This window comes from Sciurus carolinensis, chromosome 7, assembly GCF_902686445.1.
Source record: "Sciurus carolinensis chromosome 7, mSciCar1.2, whole genome shotgun sequence".
NCBI classification, from domain to species: Eukaryota; Metazoa; Chordata; class Mammalia; order Rodentia; family Sciuridae; genus Sciurus; species Sciurus carolinensis.
This window is the reverse complement of record NC_062219.1, coordinates 117,963,867-117,985,514: the sequence shown is the minus strand read 5'-3', so window position 1 is coordinate 117,985,514 and position 21,648 is coordinate 117,963,867. Positions and strand designations below refer to the sequence as shown.

The 21,648-nt window shown below is 41.6% G+C and overlaps 1 protein-coding gene across 1 annotated transcript in view; it reads left to right on the top strand.

Annotated features, from left to right (window-relative positions):
• Positions 1–2,959: 2,959 nt before the first annotated feature.
• Tbc1d22b (TBC1 domain family member 22B) overlaps positions 2,960–21,648 on the top strand; it is a 68,457-nt gene continuing 49,768 nt past the window's right edge. Inside the window, exons 1-2 of the mRNA XM_047559494.1 lie at positions 2,960–3,164; positions 17,030–17,086. Coding sequence (XP_047415450.1) covers positions 3,109–3,164; positions 17,030–17,086 — 113 coding nt within the window. The 5' untranslated portion in view covers positions 2,960–3,108. The remainder of the gene's footprint in view (positions 3,165–17,029; positions 17,087–21,648) is intronic.

Sequence of the window (21,648 nt, the reverse complement as noted above, 5' to 3'; positions counted from 1 at the left end):
CCTCTCCACGGAGAAGACATTTGGGAATATCTGAATGACATGAGGGAGGAAATCGTCCAATTTTTTGGAGGGAGAGACTTCCAAGAAGAGTAAATGGCTAATGCAAAGACCTGAAGTGGAGCATGCTTAGAATGTTCTAGCAATAAGCAACAAAGACCTAAGAGTGTGGTTGGAGAGGATTAAGAGAATGAGAGGAGACCAGAGCAGTGAGTAGAACCAAAGTATATAGGTTCTCCCCACCCTGTCCCACCAGTACTGGCAATTGAATCTTTCACTCGGTCACACCCCTAGCCCTTTTTAATTATTTTGAGGCAGAGTCTAAGTTGCCTAAACTGGCTTTGAACTTGAGATCCTCCTGTCTTGGCCTCTCCTGTCTCTGGGATGATAGACACATGCCATTGCACCCAGTCCAAAACATGCAGGATCTTTAAGAAGCTTGACTTTTATGCAAAGTGCAAGGTTTTGAGCACAAGAGTGACATGATATGACTTACATTTTAAAAGGCTTCCCTTGGCTACTGTATGGGGCATAGAATCTAAGGGGGCAAGAGTAGAAATAGGGAGGCCTAATAAAATTTACTATAAGGCCCGGCATGGTGACACACACCTGTAATCCCAGTGACTCAGGAGGCTGAGGCAGGAGGACCACAAGTTCAAAGTCAGCCTCAGCAACTTAGCAAGGCCCTCGGCAACTTAGATTCTGTCTCTAAATAAAAAATATATAACAAATAAAAAGGGACTGGAGATGTCGCTCAGGGGTAAGTGCCCCTGGGTTCAATCTCCAGTAACCAAAAAAAAAAAAAAAAAAAGAAAAGAAAAAAAAGAAAAAGAAAATCTGCTTTAAGGGTGTGATTGGTTTAGTTTATTAGGGTAGTCAGTCATGGTAGGTGTGAGAAAGAGTACTATAATCCTGGCTTCCCTACCAAATATTTATTTTCATTTTTTTCTGGTACTGGGGATTGAACCCAGGGTCCTATGCATGTGAGGGAAGTGGTCTACCTCTGAGCTACATCACCAGTTCTACAACTATTATTTTAAAAGTTATCACTGGGTGCCTGAAGTTGGTTTTCTTTTTCTTTCTTTTTTTTTTTTTTTTTTTTTTCTTTTTTTAAAATCTTGGATGGAAAACTGGTTTAAATATAGGAAACAAAGAAGAATAATGGAGCTTCTCTGGGTCGAACAATGTTAAACGCAGCCCCTGGGAATCAGTGTTATTTAACATTTCATAAATGATTTTCAAAAAGGGATACTTTGAGACGTCTATAGGTACACAAATTATACTTTCCTTCCCAGAGAATGAAATGTCAAGTCAACAGGGAGCATCTTCTGGAACATTTCTAAAGCTATGTGAGTTGACTGGAAGGTGGCAAATGTCTTGCCACATGACCAAGTGTAAGGCAGCTCATGTCAGGGAAGACAATTCAGGCGATAGCTTTTAAGACAATGAACTCTGAACTGCCTGTTGCCACCAAGGAATGGGATCTAGAAGTTGAAAGAAATCTTTTCTTCAAGACCTCAGCTCTTCTAAAACCCAAAAGACCAGTAAAAGTTCTGACTATTCAGAATAATTATAAAAACATCAGCTCCAACAAAAACTCAGGACACCCCTCTTAGAACTCGGTGTGCAGTGCTGATCACTGCATCTTAAGGGGCAGTGGGAGGGAAAGGCAGGGAAACTAGGGAGGGGGTTGTTGATGGGTTAAAGGTGCAAAGAGAAGACAAGATCAAATTCTATAGAAACATTAAAGATTCAGAGAGAATAAAAATGACCCTTTTCATACCATCCTATAATTCTGAAATTAGGGACAAAAGAAACTTGAAAATGGGAGTAATGTCTATGTAGAAAGATACCATTGGAGGCATGTAAAAGAAGGACCTTCTTTAGACAGGGTGGGTCCTTAAATATTCTTCAATGTATGGAAGAACTTGGGCTAGCAGTAAATGGGATGAAGTGGAGGGTAATCAACCCACCTTCACAGTCCTTTGTTGGGACAAAAACTACTCTAGACTGGTGAGTACTTTCCATGTGCCACCAAATCATCAGGGAATACAACCTCAGAAACTCAAAAAGAGTAAGACTCACTGACAAAACTTTCAAAGGATTAAAAAATTCTAATATTAGACCTCATTATGAGTCAAAATTAGACTAAAAATAAATTCAAGTGAAAGATTTAAAATGTATTAATTAGGGAAATTAAGGATATTGGGGAGGGGTACATCCTTAAGGATTGTGATTGATGCCATGCAGATATTCTGTGTCCTCAAAAGAAAAGGTACTTGGCAATATGAATTGGATGGAAAAAATAAGAACATTTCTTAAACCCTATTTGTCAGCCTCTGGGTTCTCATAGTTAGAAAGTAAGAGTATGGACTGAATTCATATGAATTTTACCCAAGGCACAAGTCCTTTAATGGTGTTCAGTTAACACAGAGGAGAGGGAGATTCTGATGAACCAACTGTTAGGTGTTGAACAATCACCAACCCTGGACAGGGGAGTCGTAGAAATCTTTCTTCACAGAAAAAAATTTAAAAATCAGGATTTTAACAGGATGAGAAAGGGTAGGGTAATTACCAGAGTGTCCCCAAATTGGGAGATTTTATAAATGTGCCACAAATATTAGATGGGCCCTTAACGTTCAGGCCAAAGAATTATGTATATAAATATATACTAATGCTCTGTCCTTCAAAAAATAGAATCGGTTACAGCAACCTCAGCCCCTCAAAGCCGCCTTTCCTCCTGCCCTGGGTCCCTTTCTTTACCTGGCTCCTCCTCCCGCGGTGGGAACTTTCAGCCCCGCCTCCCTGCTCATCCAAGCTCCGCCTTCTTGGTCCACCTGTGTGCCCAGCCCCTGACGTTGCCGTTGGGCTTCAGCGGCCTGCAGGATTCCGACTCCCGATTGGCCCGCCAGGCCTCGGCCTGCGCAACCCGCCAATGACAGCGGCGCAGGGTCGGGGGGTGCCCATATCCAAGATGGCGCCCCCAGGAGCTGGGAGCGGGTGACCGGCGGCGGGGAAGCGGCCTGGGTTGGCCCTCAGATCGCGGGGTCCTGGGGGCATCTCGCCGGCCACCCCCCGGCCCGCCTGCCAGGCTTTCCCCGGGCCAGAGCAATGGCCTCCGAGAACAGCAAGCAGTTTTGGAAGAGGAGCGCCAAGCTGCCGGGGAGGTGAGCCCAGGACGCTGAGAGGGAGAGGGGATTGGACCAAACCCTTCCAGATCCTAATCCCTCAATCCCGCGGGCCCGAGGTGCCACTGAGGCCGGAAGCCCGGTTTTGGGGAACCCTGACCGGGGAAGCTGGGGCTGCCTGGCGGTGGCAGGGCAGCTGTCACGTTAAGGAGCGGGCGAGCTGTGGGGACCGATGGGTGCAGGGGCGGAGGTCTCAGGAGGGGTGACTTCAACCAGCAGGTAGCTAGAGACCTGGTTCAAGAGGCAGTGGAGTTGGGTGAGAGCCTGTGTCGGTCCTGGGCTCGGAAGGCCATCCCCAGAGCTGCTTCCCACTTTAGACAGGACTCCTTCTCGGGGGTCTCTACCAAGCACAGGTGGTTGGTTGCTTGCTTGAGGATGGCCACTTGCCTTGGAACCCCAGGTCAGCACGTACGAATCTTTTTACTGGATTCCCGAAGGGCTCTGGTGGGAGTTTGGACTGCCTGAGGGATTGGGAGTAGGAAAACTGAGCAATTTTCAAACCTGATCTTACTTTATCTTGAGTTGGCCTTTTTCCATTGAGAATTATTACAGGGTGACCACAGGATCGGGGTTATTCCTTTTTCTACGAATTTGTCCAATCCAAAGTAATCTGTCCCTCCCCTACGTAGTTACGCACTTTTGTCCAAATGCACCAAAATTTTTCATTCTTAAATTGTATATAGTTGGAGAGCAGACCTTCTAAGCTGTTTTCCCCCCTTCTCCATGTATGCTGACACTCCTAGCTTTTGTCCATTCATCAATCTACTCTTCGTTTACAGTTTCAATTTGTTTTGGGCAGAGTCCTGAAAAGTAAAAGGAGGAGTGTGTGTTTCAGTTGTGAATTTAAGATTTCTGCCAGCCACAGATTACTTAATGATAAAATTCATGTTTGGTTGTGCCCCACATGCCACCTTTCCTAATAGATTAAGGTATTTTCCTTCTGGGATAATCCTTTGACCTTGTGATTTTTTTTTTTTTTTTCTTTCTTTAAGCAAGAGAGACTCTGGCTATGTAACTGTCTTATTTTATTTAAGTCCTATTAGATATGTTGAATAGGGTGGGAATCAGTTTTTAGTATTATATATTAAAATAATACAAGGGAATGCAAAGATAGCTTCAGATTAAAGTGCTGTGGAATAACAGTGCTAAAGATGTTCTGTGTTTTTAGATAAGCACCACTTCCTGCCATCTGATTCCTTTTCCTTCCTGGTCTTGTGAGCTCTCCAGTTGTGCTAACTGTTGTTCTCTGGGGTTTTCCATAAAGAGATCATTAAATTTTGACATTCTAAGATTATAATCATAATCAGTGGGAAAACTGTTAAATCAGGAAGCAGCAATAGGAGATGTGGGATGTGGCCTGGTCCTCAGTGCCTCTGTCTGCTGGTTGTTATTAACTATCATTTTTTTTTTTTTTTCTTTTTTCATCCCAGGGATTGAATCCAGGGGCACTTTACCACTGAGCCACATCCTCAAGCCTTTTTTATATTTTATTTAGAGACAGAGTCTCACTGAGTTGCTTAGGACCTCACTAAATTGCTGAGGTCACTAAATTGCTGAGGCTGGCTTTGAACTTGCAATCCTCCTGCTTTAGCCTCTTAAACTGCTGGGATTACAGGCATGCACCACCACACCCAGCTTGTTATAACTATCTTTTTTTGTGTGTATATTTCTTCCACTGGATTTTAGGAACAATTTTTTTTTTTTTTTTTTTTGGACTGGGAATTGAACCCAACGGTGCTCTACCACTGAACTACATCCCCAGATTTTTTTTTTTTTTTCCCTAATTTTGAGACAGGGTCTTGCTAAATTGCCAAGACTGGCCTCTCACTCAGCCTCCTGAGTAGCTGAAACTACAGGCTCGTACCACTGTGCCCAGCAACAGTCACCTTTTTTAAAACACTACTTTTGTGAGAGGGGAAGGAGAGTTTTCAGATTCTTCAAGTTTTTGTTTTCCTTTTTCATTTTGAGGACTATACAGGGCTAGAGGAGAGAACTTTTGAGTTCAGAACAACTTGGATCATTATTTGGACTCTCTTAACTTGTGTGACAAACAACAAATAATGAACAATCTCTCTAGATCTCAGTTTCCTTATCTATGAAATTAGGGAAAAAATACATTCCTTGGGGTTACTGTGAGGACTAAAAGAAATACCCAATTTTTTCAAAAACCTAGGACAGAATTTTAGCACATTATGCACAATAAATAGTAATTATTAACATTACTGTTATTATTAGAACAAATGTAAAAGAATGTTTCTCAGATCCTTATACCAGTACAAATTATTTGTCTTATTTATTCTTAAGGCATTAAAATGTTGCTACAGTTCATAATAGTTGTTAGTCTCTTGTTTATTGAGGAGAAGTATTGTTCAGCTGTGTATTTTTAGCAGGGAAACCCCAGGAGCTCCTAGTTACTGGAGAAAACCAAGGTGCTTTTAGCTGGAAAGGTGCTTTTGGTTTAAGGAAAATGCTAAGGCATTTTCTAAAGAATAGAACTTTTACATCTGGACTCTTTCAGTCTTGAAAAAGAAAAACTTTCTCCTAGGCAGATTAGTGACACCAATGACCATGGACTAGGTTCAGGGCGACCTAGAAGTGAAACTAGTTTGCTCTTTGCAAATTGAAAGGTTAAAAATCAGTTGGGTACAGTGGTGCTCACTAGTAATACCAGAGACTCAAGGGACTGAGACAGGAGAATTGCAAGTTCAAAGCCAGCCTCAGCAATTTAGTGAGCCCTGTCTCAAAAGAAATAAAGGGTTGGGGATGTGTCTCAGTGGTTAAGCACCTCTGGGTTCAATCCCCAGTACAAAAAAAAAAAAAAAAAAAGAAAGAAAAATCAAAGCAATGGCAGGTTACTTTCACTTTCTTTGATCATAATTCAATGACCTAAGTGACAACAAATAGGAATTTTAGGAATTTTATGAAAGAAAATAGCCAAATTCAAAATGAATGAAGCATGCTTTTAAAAATAACATTATTATGATATAATTCACATACTACAAAACTCACCTTTTTAAAGTGTACACTTCTATGCTATTTAGTATATTTATCTAGAGTATAGATGGTTTTGTCAAACCATCACCAATTTCAGAACATTTTTGTGTTGTAGCATTTATTTTTTTTTATGACTGAATAATATTTCATTGTGTGGAGATACCACATTTTGTTGATCCATTCATCAGCTGGTGGACATTTGGGTTGTTTTCACTTTGGGGAACTATGAATAGTGCAATGGGAATTGAAAAACTGATCAGCTGGTGTCTGGAACCCTCAGTGAGCCCACTGCAGGGAAGGGTAACCAAACCACCATCCACTGTTAATTAGGTAAAAGGTTTACAGAGACGCAAAGAAGACCCATGTAGGGCAGCTGTGGCTAGCAGGTTTCATTAGTGATGAGTATTCTCAAACTTTAGTGAGTCACCTGGAGGACTTATTAAGACACACATGACCTGTCCCACTTCTAGAACTTCTGATTCAATAGGTCTGGACATGAGAAGTTGAGTTTCTCCTAATATCCCATGTACAACAGCTGCTGCTTGCTAGTGTAGGGACAGCACTTTGAGAATCACTAAGAGTCCTGAATTAGATTGAGAGAAATCCGAGTCCTGGTACTTTTGTCATATGAATCTTGAACAACTAAAGTATCTCCACTTGGTGGTCTCACAGGCATCTCGTACTTAACATGTCCAGCCAGAACTCTGGATTTCCAGTTGACCCCTCTGCAAAGCTGCTCTTCCCATCTCAGTGGCCCCACCACTCACCAAGCTTCTCAGGCCCCATATCCTAAGCTCTGTGATTCTTTCCCTTCTTTCCATCCCAGTCATCAAGTCCTGCTGGCACATCAGAATATATCCCAAATCTGAGCTGTTTCTACCACGTCTGCCCCTGGTACCCTGGCTCAAACTGAGTCCTCTCTTGCCTGACGACTGCTGTAGCCTCCTGGTTGGTCTTCCTACTTCTCTTCTTGCCCCTCTACAGACCTCCCATTTGTGGTTAGAATAAAATTCAGATTCCCTGCTTTCCAGGTCCTTCAGTTCAATGGTATTTAGTGAGTTTATCTGGAGTGTGGATGGTTTTGTCTGACCAGCACCAGTTTCAGAGTGAATTGGATCATCATCGGGTTCTTTTAACCTACAGGTTAGGCAGGGTGTGTTGCTCGCCTATGATCCCAGTGACTGGGGAAACTGAGGCAGGAGGATCACAAAGGGAGCCTAAGCAATTTAGTGAGTCCCTGCCTCAAAAATAAAAGATAAAAGGGGCTGGGGGATGTGGCTTAGTGGTAAAGCACCCCTGGGTTAAAACCTTAGTACCAAAAAAAAAAAAAAAAAAAAGTTGTTGGGAGAGGATTGATACCAGCAGATTTGCATTTATAAAAATATCCTGCTGGTGATTAGTGCAATGGTTAGAGCAACCAGAGCTGCATTTATAAAAATACCCTGCTGGTGATTAGTGCAATGGTTAGAGCAACCAGAGCCCAGTATGCCCAGCACCACAAAACAAAAACCTTTCTGGCTGCCCTGTGGAGACTGTTTTTTAGTGACTGCAGGACTCATTTTTTTTGTTTGTTTGTTTCTGTGTTGGGGACCAAACCTAGGACCTCACCCATGCTAGGCAAGCATCTTAAGCCATATTCCCAGCCCCAATGTCTATAGAACATTTAACATCCCTGGCCCCCGCCCACTAAATTCCAGGAAGTCCACCAGTTATTGGGACAAACACTCTTCCCACACACATTGTACCCGTCCAACACTCCAGTCCCGCCCTTCAACCCGGTGAGATCAGAGAAAGTGTGGGAGGCTCATGAGAGGCCGCTGCATCCAGTGGTGGGAAAGGTGATGTTGGCTTAGAGCTGGGCGGTGACAGTGGAAGTGGAGAGGAGATCAGTAGGGAGTAGGGGAGGAGGAGGGGCCAAGGAGGTTTCTGCCTTGGTGGTCAGATAGCCTGTGGTGTCAAAGCTCCCGAGAAAAAGCCTGTTGTAGGCTAGAGTACTGAAGTGCTCGGAGCTGGATTTCCTTACCTCTGAAATGAGAGGTTTGGAATGAGTGAACTCTCAGGCCCCCACCAGTTCTGAAGCTGAGTGTTGAATTCAAAGCTTCCCAACTCCAGCTGCCCTGAATAGGTATTTCTTTCTTGTTCTGTCACACGAGATCCTCCTGTGGATAGAGGGGAGGAACTGGGGCTGAAAGTGGGCTTTCTATTTTGCACTTTCAAAAGTAGCCAGTTGCTGACCCGAATGCACATCTGAGTGCCACGAAACTGTAGAAATGTTAGAACTCAAGACTGATAGAGCCGCTGCAGATGAGGAAACAGGCCAGAGGGAAGTGACGTGCCCAAACCACGCTGTAGGTTTCTTGACTCCTGCCACAGTGCTCTTTCTGCTACTCCCTCTGCCTCCCTCCCATCTCTGCTAAGATTCACACACTCTCTGTGGCAGCAGCCCATCCAGCCCCAGGGTGTGGACTCTTCCAGTGAGAAGATGTGGAAAGCCTTTGGGATGGGAGAGACCAATGTGAGCTTGGCTCTTTCCCCACATTCTAATTTCTGATCCTGCTGGGAAGGGCTTCTCCCTCTTTTCAAGCCAAATGTTATTCCTAAAGTCAAGGAAGTTGTATTAGCATGGAAAGGAGTTGGGCTGGGGGTGAAACGCAGTTGTCTAGTGTGGACAAGGCCCTGGGTTCTGCTCCCACCCAGCATGGTGGGGTGGGCAGGTGTTAAAAAGAGTGGCTAATCTTACTTGAATTGCTTAGGCACTGTGTATTTTTAAATAAAATTTCTGTGTCACTTGGTCATTTTTCATAACATTAATGAATCTGATAGTGACTTGGTATAATGGTCCCAGCTTGTATGGGGAGGTCCATTACAACATCTTCTTGGCTTGGAAATGTTTTTTCTGATAAAGTAAGTGACTGGAAGATACTAAATTATCACTGAAACAGCCTAGATCCCCAGTTTTGGAAGACGTCCACGGAGCACAAGTGTGAACCTGACTCGGTTGCCAACACGTTTGGCATTGAAATTGGATAACTCTATTCCCATATTTGCTTTAGCTCCTTTGTCAGTGCCAAACAAATACCTGTTGATTTTTCCTACCAGGGTTTTTGCACTGTTGCAACTTAGTAAAACAACTATGCAAATCCAGGCTGTGGAGTTGGTTTTATTAAAGAGAATGACAGAGGTTGAGCGTGGCCTTGACTCCCTGTCTCTGTGGCAGCACACCCGTGGCGCCGTCCTCTGCGTGTGCACTGTGGTTTCTCTGAGCTGCAGCGGATTTGCCTCTAGTTTTCAGGTGTAGCTGGAGAAGAGTCAGCTTGAGCAGAGTCTGGATTTTGTAGGGTTCTGATTTTTTACTCCCTGACTATTGTGAAGCGCCTGCTGGTGTGTGTTGCACTCTGCCAGGTGGTGAGAACACTACAGAAAAAGACCATGGCTTTCTAGAAGCCGAAAATGTACTTGGCACTATGGCTTCCCCTGGTGAGGACGCTGTGTATAATTGACTTTCCGGTTTTTCCACTAAGCATATGCTACTTTTGTAATCAGAAAAACTTAAAAGTGGAGCTGGGTGAAAACACATTGTTGAGTGAAAAAAAATCAAGATGTAGAATATGTGTATAGGACGGGGGTGGGGGGTGGGGGGGCAGAACAGGGGCAGAGCACTTGCCTAGCACGAGGCCCTAGGTTTGATTGCCAGCACTGTGCGCCCCCTCATCACACATCATAAATATGTATTGAAATGTCACACTGTACCCCATAAATATGTATAATTACCATGTGTCAATTAAAAATAAGAATGTTTTTTAAACGTGTAACAAAAGATGGAAGGGATACCCTCCAACTTCAGAAGAGCAGTTGTTTCTTGGGGAGGGAGTGAATGGGAATTGGACATCAGTGATCTCTCTAATGCTTTATATTCTTTTTTAAATTTTATTTTTAATTTAATTAATGTATTTATTAAACAAAGTTATTACTATTACCAGGGATTGAACCCAGGGGACCTAACCACTGAGCCACACCCCCAACCCATTTTTAATATTCTATTTAGAGACAGGGTTTTGCTAAATTGCTTAGGGCCTTGTTAAGTTGCTGAGCCTGGCTTTGAACCTACCATCCTCCTGCCTCAGCTTCCCGAGCCACTGGGATTACAGATGTGCACCAATGCACCTGGCTAGTGCTTTACATTTTTGAATTAAATGTGACAAATGTTAACATTTGTGAAATCAGTATAAGTTCATGGATATTTGTTATATTATTTTCTGTACTTTTCTGTGTGTTTAAAAATGTCAATTAAATGCTTTTATACTGTGAGAGCAAATTTTTTTCTCAAAACCTTTCTTAATATAGCCCATCCGGTATGGTGCCTGCCTCTCATGCTAGAGACGTGGGATCGAGTCCCCAGCACTCTGGGTTTGTGGAAATAAACAAATGAAACCAAAACCTTTCTTAGATATCAGTCATCCAGCCATGAAATTATGTAAAATTTAAAATAGCATTTTGATTTAGAGTCAAAATAAGTCATATTTACAGTTGGGTGGCATTTATATTAAGTTTAAAAATATGCAAAACAACATTTTGTATTGTTTTGGGATACACACATAGAAAATAAAAACATAAGCTGATGTGCTGCTCATGCCTGTAATCATAGTGAGGCAGGAGGATCACAAGTTTGAGGCTAACCTGGGCAACTTAGCAAGACCGTGTCTAAAAAAGTAAAAAGGGTTGGGGATGTAGCTCAGTACTGAGCACCTCTGGGTTCAATCCCTACTATCACACAGTAACAACATCCATAACAAACACGCACCAAAAATGAATGTGCAAAATGTCAGACTCTAAGTGGCTTCCTAAGAGGGAGTGGAGAGAGGAGTGTGCTAGGGGTTTGAATTCCATAATGTCTTATTTCTGAAACTAGGTACTGAACACCTACATGAATGTGCCTTATATTATGATTTAAATCTAGTTTATTTTTTAAAATGTATATAGATAAGCCCTGATTTATGTACATTAAGGAATCAGAGAGTGCTGGGGTTAGTGGGTACTGGGGAGTTATGACATGGAAAGTCTCGGGGCGTGGATATAGAATTTGAAGGGAATGTTGCAAAATGGATGCAATTTTAAACAGGATTGTAGAAAATAGAAAAGCATTGGGCACGGTGGTGCGCACCTGTGATCCCAGCAGCTTGGGAGGCTGAGGCAGGAGGATTGCAAGTTCAGGACCAGCCCAGGGAACTAAGCAAGGTTCTAAGCAACTTAGCGAGACCCTGTTTAAAATAAAAAAGGACTGGGGTTGCGGCTCAGGGGTTAAGTGCCACTGGGTTAAATCACTGGAACCAAACAAAATAGAAAAGCATTTGGAATAGGGGAAAGAGCCTGATATGATAATTAGGTTATGTTTGGAAGGTGGAGTGGACAGTCTTCCCTAGAGTTGAGTTTGGGTTTGGGAGATGTGGAGATGGAATAGGCTGATGGGCGAATTATAAAATCAGGAAATTGAGCACCTAAATTGTTAAGCTCTTTTAGTTTATCTTCGTTTAGCCTCTGTGATCATTTTGGTTTCCTTTTCTAACTTCTTGCCTGTCTTTTTGAGGTACAGTAAATTGATTTATTATACAGAGTGTTCCAGGTTAGATTCATCATGGTTTAGTTCAGCAATATGTTAACAAATTCAATTTGGGCCGTGATACCTTTGCTGATTAAGTCCATCATTTATCTTAGACTTTCTGCCTGTGCCAGCACATCGCTGACATCTTTAAAAGTAGTCTAGTGTGATTTTAAGATTTCTTTCCTAGGTAATTGATGTCCTCTGGCCCTTCAGCCTGCTTGGTTAGGTTTGCTTTTTCTCTGCATGGGTTACTGGCAGGTGGTAATACTCTCTTTAGAAAGGAGTTAAGGATCCTCTCTTATTTTTATATCCAGTCAGCTAACCTAACTGGACTGTTGAGATCTTCCTGCAGAGTTTATCCCTTGATTTTATGTTTCACTAAGAGGAGGACTTTTGGACTTGGAGAGTTCAGGTGTACTCAGGATATCTGCAAATGCTGCAATGCAAATCAAGGGCCTTTTAGGTTTTTTGGTTGTGTTTTAATTTTTATTTTGTCTAAGTCCTCTCTCTCGCTAAGCCAAAGTTCCCCTCCTTTACTCTTTGGTTTCTCTTTCTTTCTCTCTCTCTCTCTCTCCCTTTTTTTTTTTTTTTTTTTTTTTTTTGTACCAAGAATTGAATCCAGGGGTGCTTAACCATTGAGCCACATCTTCCACCCTTGTTATTTTTCATTTTAAGACAGGGTATAGCTCAGTTGCATAGAACTTTGCTGAGTTGCAGAGGCTGGCCTCGAACTTGCGATCCTCTTGCCTTAGCCTCCCAAACTGCTGGGATTACAGGTGAACCCCACCACACTTGGCTCTTGTTTTGTGTTGTTTTTTGTCCTTTCCCCCAGCCTAGGAGACTCTTCAAAATCCATTAGAGTGGTTTTTGCTTTTCAGATTTGGTTTCTGTAGTAGTGTCCATACTACTACAGGTTACTTAATAACATTCCAGAAAGGTTTAAGGAGTAGAGATTCTTATAGCTAAAAAGGTAGGGACTGTATACATAACTAAAGGTAATACATGAAAAAAATTCCCTCTGAACTCCCTCTGAACTTTTACTTGTTTCAGTGCTGGGGATTGAACCCAGGTGCTCTACCACTGAGCTATATCCCTAGTCCTTTTTATTTTTTATTTTGAGATAGGCTTTCACTGGGTTGCCCAGACTGACCTTGAACTTGTCATCCTTCTGCCTCAGCCTCTTTAAGTAGCTGGGATTACAGGTGTACACTATCTTTCCCCTGAACTCTTAACAGAATCAGTGTGAAAATGATTGAATTGCTTACATTTTTATTTAAAAAGAATTTTTAAGATCACCTCTGTACTTGGTGAACTTGTTCTGTTTTCTAAATGTTGGGTGTGGATTAAATTATAAAATGAGAGGAGGAAGAAAGCCAACATTTCTTGGCACTGAGTGTGTGCTAAGTAGTGTTCTAAGTTTGCAAAACTATCTCACTACCTGCTTACCATTAAGTGAGTATTACCACCCACCAGGAATTGTGCTAAAGGGCTTTTGACACATCATCCCATTTAAACCTTCCAACCTTCTTAAGATTGCTTGATTTATTTCTTGCAGAGGTGATACTTGTACATGACGCTGAGTCAGAGAGGCACAAAAGGGTTCGTAACACACACTGAGTCTCCCTGGTGTCTGTCTTGGCCTTCAGTCATTAGCCTCCTCTTCTAAACCGCTGGTACTAGTGTTGGAGATACCCTACAAGACATCGACTTTCCCCAGCACCACCAAAAAAAAGATGTGGACTTAATCATACATAGATATGTGTGGACATTTTAAAGATTTTTACAAAAATGGTGTCACATTATACATATAGTTCTGCATCTCTTTTCAATTAATGTCTGAGTTTGATTCATGTCAATGCCTCATTCCTTTTAAAAGATGGACTCTGCCGGGCATGGTGGCACATGCCTTTAATCCTAAGAACTCAGAAGTTGAGGCAGGAGGATTGTAAGTTTCAGGCTAGCCTGGGCAATTTAGTGGGACTATGTCTCAAAAAAAAAAGATGGGAGGCTGGGATGTATCTCAGTTGTATTGTACAGCACCTCTGGGTTCAGGCCCCATTCCAAAAAAAAAAAAAAAAGATATGTGAAGGATATGCTGTAATTTTATTTATTTTGTGATGCTGGGAATTGAACCCAGGACCTCATATGTGCTTGGTAAGTGCTCTGCACTAAGCTGCATCTCTAGCCCAGTGTACTGTAATTTATTTAACCAGTTCACTGTTGACAGTAATCCTTTTCTTTTAATAGGTAACTTCAGCCCATTTATTTTAATTGGAATAGCTGATGTATTAGTCTTAGTTCTATTTTCAGTATTTTCTTTAAAAAAATCTTTTACTAAAAAAAGTCTTTCATTTTATAGATTGTGCCTCTTTTCGTGGGGTCATGCATGTATACATTCTGATAATTTGGAAAATTTGTTTTTTTATTTTAGTGATTGAATTTGTACCTTTTTAATTTTTTATGGTATTGGGAATTGAACCAAGAGGTGTCCTACCACTGAGCTATACCCCATTCCTTTTTACTTTTTAATTTGGAGATAGGGTCTTTCCATCCTCCTGCCTCAGCCTTCTGAGTTGCTGGAATTACAGGTATGTGTCGCCATTCCTGGCTGTACTTAAAACTTCTTATATTTTTTAGACATTATTTGTTGATTTCCACCATGATCAATGATTGAATTCATAGTTATATTTCTTGCTTCTTCTTTCCCCACCTACTTTCAGTTCCTTATATTATTTATTTTATAAATTTATTTGCTTAGAGGCAAAACATAAACATATTTGCTTAAATTATTTGCCTTTTGTTTTTGTTTATTTGTTTTTTGTAGTACTGAGGATTGAACCCAGGGGCACTCTTCCACAGAGCCATGTTGCTGCCCAACCCCACCCCATCCCACTTTTTTTTTTTTTTTTTTTTTGAGACGGGGCTTCCCTGAGTTGCCCAGGCTGGCCTTGAATTTGCAATCCTTCTGCCTTAGCCTCCTGAATCACTGGGATTACAGGCATGTTTCTATCTTAAAATATACTTATGCTTCTATTGTTTGAGTATCAGCTTTAATATTTTGTGAGCTATCAAAGATGAGGAAATCAAGGTACTTATTTGTCCTCATTTTCCTCCTTTCTATTTTAACGTTTGTCAGTTATATTACCTTCACACTCTCTTCTGCAACTGCAAAGTCTCAAATTTGAGATTTAGTCCTATACTGGTCCTGCTGTGGTTTCTCCACTTATTTTGGGGTTAGTTGAAACTTGTCCTCTCCTAGTTTCTTCAGGTAGGAGACAATTCCTGTATTGTCTTTTATTTCCACCAGGGATTGAACCTAGAGGCACTTAACCACCGAGCCACATCCCCATCCAAGTTTTTTATTTATTTTGAGACAGGGTCTTGCTAAATTGCTGAGACTGGCTTTGAACTTGTGATCCTCCTGCCTCAGCCTCCCGAGTCGCTAGGATTACAAGCGTGAGTTACTGCACCCTGCCTGTTTCCTGAATTCTTACATGTCAAAAATGTTTTTTTCTGTTCCATTATATGTAGATCAGTTTGGTTTGATATACAGTTATTCTCAGGTCATTTTCTTTCTTTTAATTGTGATGTACACAGGTGTATGAAACACAGTGTGTGGTTTGGTGACAGCTTGATGAATGACCACAGGTGAACACAAGTGAACACCTAGCAGATTTGAGTTGGTTCTTTCCCCTCCCTGCTTCCCCCACAGAGAACTAAATCTTTTTATTTTAATCATTTTTTGCCTTCTTTATAATTTTAGTACTGTGCTTACATCCCTAAACAATTGAAATTATCTTTGCCAGTTTTTTTTTTGTATTTAAATTTTTTTCATTTGTTCTAATTAGTTACACGTGACGGTAGAATGCACTTTGACACCTCATGCATAACATGGAGTACAGTTTCTCATTCTTCTGGTTGCACGTGGTGTAGAATCACACCGGTCGTGTAGTCATAGATGCACATAAAGTGTACAGGAGTGGAACCAGACAACCATACAGTATTTTCTTTTTATCCGGTTTTAACTTTGCTTCTTTTGCTTAGTGTGGTATTTGTAAGATGCATCCACATTGTTACTTGCAGCACTACTTCACATAGAAACATTGCAGTTTATTTCTGTTTATTATGAAGGAATGTTTGAAGTCTTTCTAGTTTGGGGTTTAGAGGAAACATGGTGTTTTGAACAGTTTTATATGTCTCCTGATCTGTGTATATTTATATTTCTCTTTGGATATGTAATTGGGAGTGAAAATGCTGGATTTGTCAGGTGTGCATATTTCCTTTTCCTATCTAGAGCCAAGTAGTATTTGAAAGTCATTATGTCACTTTACCCTCCACCCGCAGTATCTGATTCCTTGAGTCACTCTTCCCTTGATGTACAGTGTCACTTCACTGTCTTTTAGCCTAGTGAGCCTTTAAAGTAGGTGATATTCCTATTTTACAGATGAGAAAATAAGTTCAAAGAAGTAAAATAATTTGGGGCAAGTTTACAGTGCTACTGGGTGACAGAACTGGCTTCTGAACTCTGCTTTCTCTAACTCTCAAGCCTGTTAACTTTCCATGCTACCTTCTTTACAGATAGAACTTCCTGACAGTCAGATATGTAAGGCATTGTAATTTCACCAGGGAAATGAACAGTCAAAAAACTTTTTTTGGAGGGGAGTGGGGATTGAACCCAGGGATGCTTAACTATCGAGCCACAATCCCAGTCCTTTTTTGTATTTTATTTAGAAACAGCGTCTCGCTGAGTTGCTTAGGGCCTCGCTAAGTTGCTGAGGCTGGCTTTGAACTCAAGATCCTCCTGCCTCAGCCTCCCAAGCCACTGGTATTACAGGTGTGTGCCACACCTGGCCCATCAAAAGACTTTTTAAAACATTAAAAATTTCTTTTGAATTTTATTTCATTTTTGGTCTGGGGATTGAACCTAAGGCCTTGGGCACGTTAAGCACATGTATTACCAAGGAGCTACACATACCCTAACCCCAAAGACTATAGTGTGTGTGTATGGGGGGTGCTAGGCATTGAGCCCAGGGCCTTATGCATGCTAGGCAGATGCTCTACCACTGAGCTACATCCTCAGCTTGCCCCCAAGAAACTTTGTTTTTTAAAGATTGGTATCAGTTGGGCCTGACTTGGGCATAGTTTGTTCTTAGAGGTAACCTATTTCTCAAAGTCCTGTCCAATTTGGTGACAGATTAGCCCACATGTGTGGCTTCCTGACCACTTGCTTCTTCCTGTTTCTTTCTTTCAGCATCCAACCTGTGTATGGAGCACAACACCCTCCTCTGGACCCTCGACTCACCAAAAAGTAAGTCAAGACATTATTCCTTTCATGCCTCTGCTTCTTCCATCACCCTCTCCTATTTTGTTGAAATGACCATTTCCATTTTGTCCTTTTCTAGCTCTTACTCTGCCCTATTTTGGACCAGGAGATGAGCATTCTTCTTACCTCTAAATGGTACATTACTAAATGGGAAGTTAACTCACTTCAGAGATTTGGTGAATATTATTCCTGAAACCTAGGGGGACCCCTCTCCCCATCTTCCAGCAGGAGATCTGATTTCTGGGGCTCTCTGCTTCTGAATATAAGTAGGCCTGCCTCCCCCGCTGCCCCAAACACATACAGACACACACACTGTGAGGACCAGGGCAAGTAGCATGTTAACTGTCAGCTGGTATTCTTCAGGTCTGCTTACTATTTGACAAATTCGAGGAATCCCAGGCATACATACAGTAGAGTTAGAACCCACTGGAGACTATTACTCTGGTAAAACTCTTAATAAATGCCTTTTAAGCACAACAGAGACCTTGGTTAAATCCAAGATTTGTGAGTATATATCCATAACCCCAATTTTCACTTTATTACACCTTTCTTTCTTGGGTATCACTCAGTTCCAGTGAATTTAAATGAGCTGGTAGTTCACCTGCTCAGCTAAGAACTTTGGCCTTCGTCTTTGGGTATGCTTAATTTTTGGACTTGTTTTCTGAGAGAGCTGTAGTTTGTGATGGAAGCTGAATGATTTGGGAAGTACAGACCTAGGTTGTCACCCTCCTGGCTGCTGTGTAATAATATCCACCCTTCTTTCCTTTACAGAGTCAGTGGGGAAGGTAAAGATAATGTGCAAATTGTGATTCCAATTATATAACATTCTGGAAAAGACAAATCTCTGGAAATAATAAAAGATCACTGGTTGCAGAGGAGTTTTAGGACAGATACTATAATGGTAGAGTCACATCATTATACATGTTCAATACCAAGAGTGAAAACTGAGATAAACCATGGACTTTGGGTGATGATGATGTGCCAGTGGAGGCTCATCAATTGTGACCAGTGTGCCACTGTGGTGGCGGTGGGGGTGGGGATGTTGGTAATGGGGGTGAGCTGTCTGTTCTGTTGACCTGTGTGGCAGGTACTCTTGATTACCTACTTGATAGTCTTTCCAGGTGCCCCTGCTTTTTCCTTTCACAAGAACCATAATTTTACGCAGCTGTTGAGTGAATGACAGTGCTCTTAGGCAGTATTAGGATTGGTCTAAGCCTTTAAAATGATACTTTGGTCATCCCAGTGACTGGCCTAGGGATGGTCTCATCTCATCAGGCATCTCCTGAGGGAGGGCTTGGAGAAAGGTTTTCTTAGAGAAAGCTTCTGAGAAGGAAGCCTATCTTTGCCACCTCTTTCCAAATATGGTAGTGTGAAAGTAAGATCCATAAGTTGTAGTAGCTAATTTGTAACCCTGAGGGAAAGGCCAGAGATTGTGGAGACACCAAACCAATGGCTTGACATTGTGGTCTTCAGTATATAAGCATTATAGTTGAGTATTCTGTTACTTGTAGTTAAAAGCATTCTGAACATAGGCAGGAGTTGTTAGTTGGAAATAGATTGTTTCAGCACAGTTTATAATTTCCTTTGACAAACATGTAATTAACTTATAAATCCATCTGTCCTCCCATTCATAGAGCAGTGAGGTATACTGTCCCATTTTATGTTTGGATCAGAGTCACCATATCTTGTCAGCACCGTCATCAACTGAGCTTTCTATATCTATGACAGTAATACCACCATATCTCAAATTGCCAAGATAAACTTTTTTAAACTTTATTTTATTTATTTTTTTATGTGGTACTGAGGCTCAAACCTAGTACCCCACACATGCTAGGCAAGTACTCTACCACTGAGCCATAACTTCATCTCCAAACTTTTTATACTCTTGTTCTCTCACCTGTTAATGGTGTAAAACCATGAATATTTCCACTGATAACTCGGCAGAGTTTATAGTCATACTTTCACTAGAAGTAATCACTTAGATTTGAAAATTGGGAGGAATTACTTGTCACTGAATTAATTGCTTCCCTTTTCCATGTATGTGGTGGTTCATTATTAATACTCTACAACATGGGACAACATCTAGGTATGCACCAGACCATTTTACAGTTCCAGATTGTTGCTAATAAAACATTTATCACCCTTATTTTAATACCTTTGTTGGGGCATTTTATTGTTTTCTCTGCTACATGATTACCTTTCCACTTCAAACTGTCATTAATTACCGTGTGGTTAATCCCCATCACAGCAGAAGCCATTACATTAGGTCTTCAATTATCTAAACTGCACAAGCACAGTAAGTCATTCCCTGTCCATGTGTATTGACTTCAATTTGCCAAATTATTACTGTTAGTGATAATATTGCCTGCAATAATTTTTATAGCTCAAATAAAACTAGTCTTATTGCCAACAGCCCCATTGGCCACTTGATGGCAAGACAAGCTTCTTAATGTATTATTTTCTGAATTGATACTAAAGTTTGATAGTTCTTCCAAGTTATAAAACTGGTTCATGTGAAGAAGCCACAGTATTACTAAGATGACTTGTAATTTATTTGAAAGGTAATAAATTTCCCCACTTGCTTCACATCACTTACCAGTGTCAAACATTTTTCTGAAAATACTATTGTCTTCCCATAAATATGTACAAATATTGTGTGTCAACCAAAAAAATTCTATTAAGGGGAACCACCATATTAGCATATTGGCCACTCTTTTTCAAAATATACTTCACCAACTCCTTCTCAAATGTGCCATTTTTATACTTGAGTTTTTAGTGTTACCTGGACTTCTTGAATCTCTTTTTCTTTGCCTCTTAACTAGCTCCCCAACCTTGGGCAAATTACTTAGCCTCTCTAAGCCTTGGTTTCTTCATCCATAAAATAAAGATAATAAGACTGACCTCACAGGTTTGTTGTGAGAATCGCTGAAGTGTCAGGAAGGGGCTGGCTTTCTGAACTATACTTTGGCACACAGGAGTGAGGAGGTGTGGTAAAAAGGCCCATCTGAGGCCAGTTTGACTGTAACTTTGATTATAGTTGTGTTTAAATAATGTTGGTTAAATTTCAAGTCACACTGCGGCACTTTTGCATGTTGGGTTAGGTATAAATTAGTTGGGACTATGTTAAAGTGAGGTAGCCTATCAATGGAAGGCACCTCCACTTAGAATTACCTGGATCAACTTTTTGCCACAGTCACTGGGGTCAACAGTGAAGGGACACATTTCTCTTTCAAGGATCCCATCCCTAGATGTGGCTTCTTCCTTTTCAGGCTTCCTAAATCTGACAGCCCATTCTGAGTCGCAGGAAATTTCCCTACAAGGTGAGCGAGGGACTGTCGGCTGCGTGCATCCTGGGGAATTGTAACTGTGGTGTGTGGCTTAGTGTACTCGGCCACTCCTCTCCCCAGACTGCATCGCCTTCCAGATTTCACCCTTTTCTTTTCAGCTAGTTTTTCTTGGTGGAGAAGTTAGGGAGCTCCTGCTGGCTCTGATATCAGGTAGACCTGGTTTTAGGCCAGCTTCACTGCCTGCTTGTGACCTCGGCAAGCGCCAGTTCCCTCATCTGTTAGAGGGAAATGGTAGTAGCAGCCTCACAGGTGTGTTAGTGAGCATTACACAGGAAAACAGGGATGCATAAAGATGAGCACGGGACCTACCTGGTGAATAGCCCCTAAATGTTAACTCATCTGTGTACATGTCCATGGATTTATGTGTCTCTTTTGGAATGATGACATTGGTTAACATGGGAAAGCTTCAAGGGGAAGCCTTATGTCTTCCCCTCATCGTCCTTGGTCTTTAGCTGTTTCCGCCTTCACCTAGTGACGACCCACAATGTTTGTGTCTTCCTTACTGTTCCTTCTATCCTTGTGGGTGGTTCTCACCAACTTGTTCTGCCCTTAGATTCCCACCCTCTTCTGATGATGCCAACCCCTTTCTTTTCCCTAAGGACAAAGCTGGTTGGTTCTTGGGTTTTGTAGGCTAGGTAGGTGTCTGTAAAATAATTTCTTGCATCAAAATGGTCTGCCTTGAATCTTATATCTTTCTGTCTCAGAGAATGACAGCCTTTTTTTCCCGATTTCTTCTTCATTGTCTTTCTTTCTCTCTCTCTTCCTTTCTCTTCTTTCTCTCTTTCCCTCTCCCTGCCCCACTTCCCTGAAAATGTAATGCAGAGCCTTGCTCAGGGTAGGCAAGTGCTTTACCACTGAACTACATCCTCAGCCCCACAGCTGCAAATCTTCATTTGAGGGCAGGCACAGTGGTGCACACGTGTAATCCCAGCAGCTTGGGAGGCTGAGGTAGGAGGAGAATCACAAGTTCAAAGCCAGCCTCAGCAATGGCGAGGTGCTAAGTGACTCAGTGAGACCCTGTCTCTAAATAAAATACAAAATAGGGCTGGGGATGGGGTTCAGTGGTTGAGTGTCCCTGAGTTCACTCCCCAGTAAACCCCGCCCCCCTGGCACAAAAATAGTCTTCATTTGAGTAAATTCCAAATTTTTTTTTTGTACCTGGGATTGAACCAATGGATGCTTCACCACAGAGCCCACATC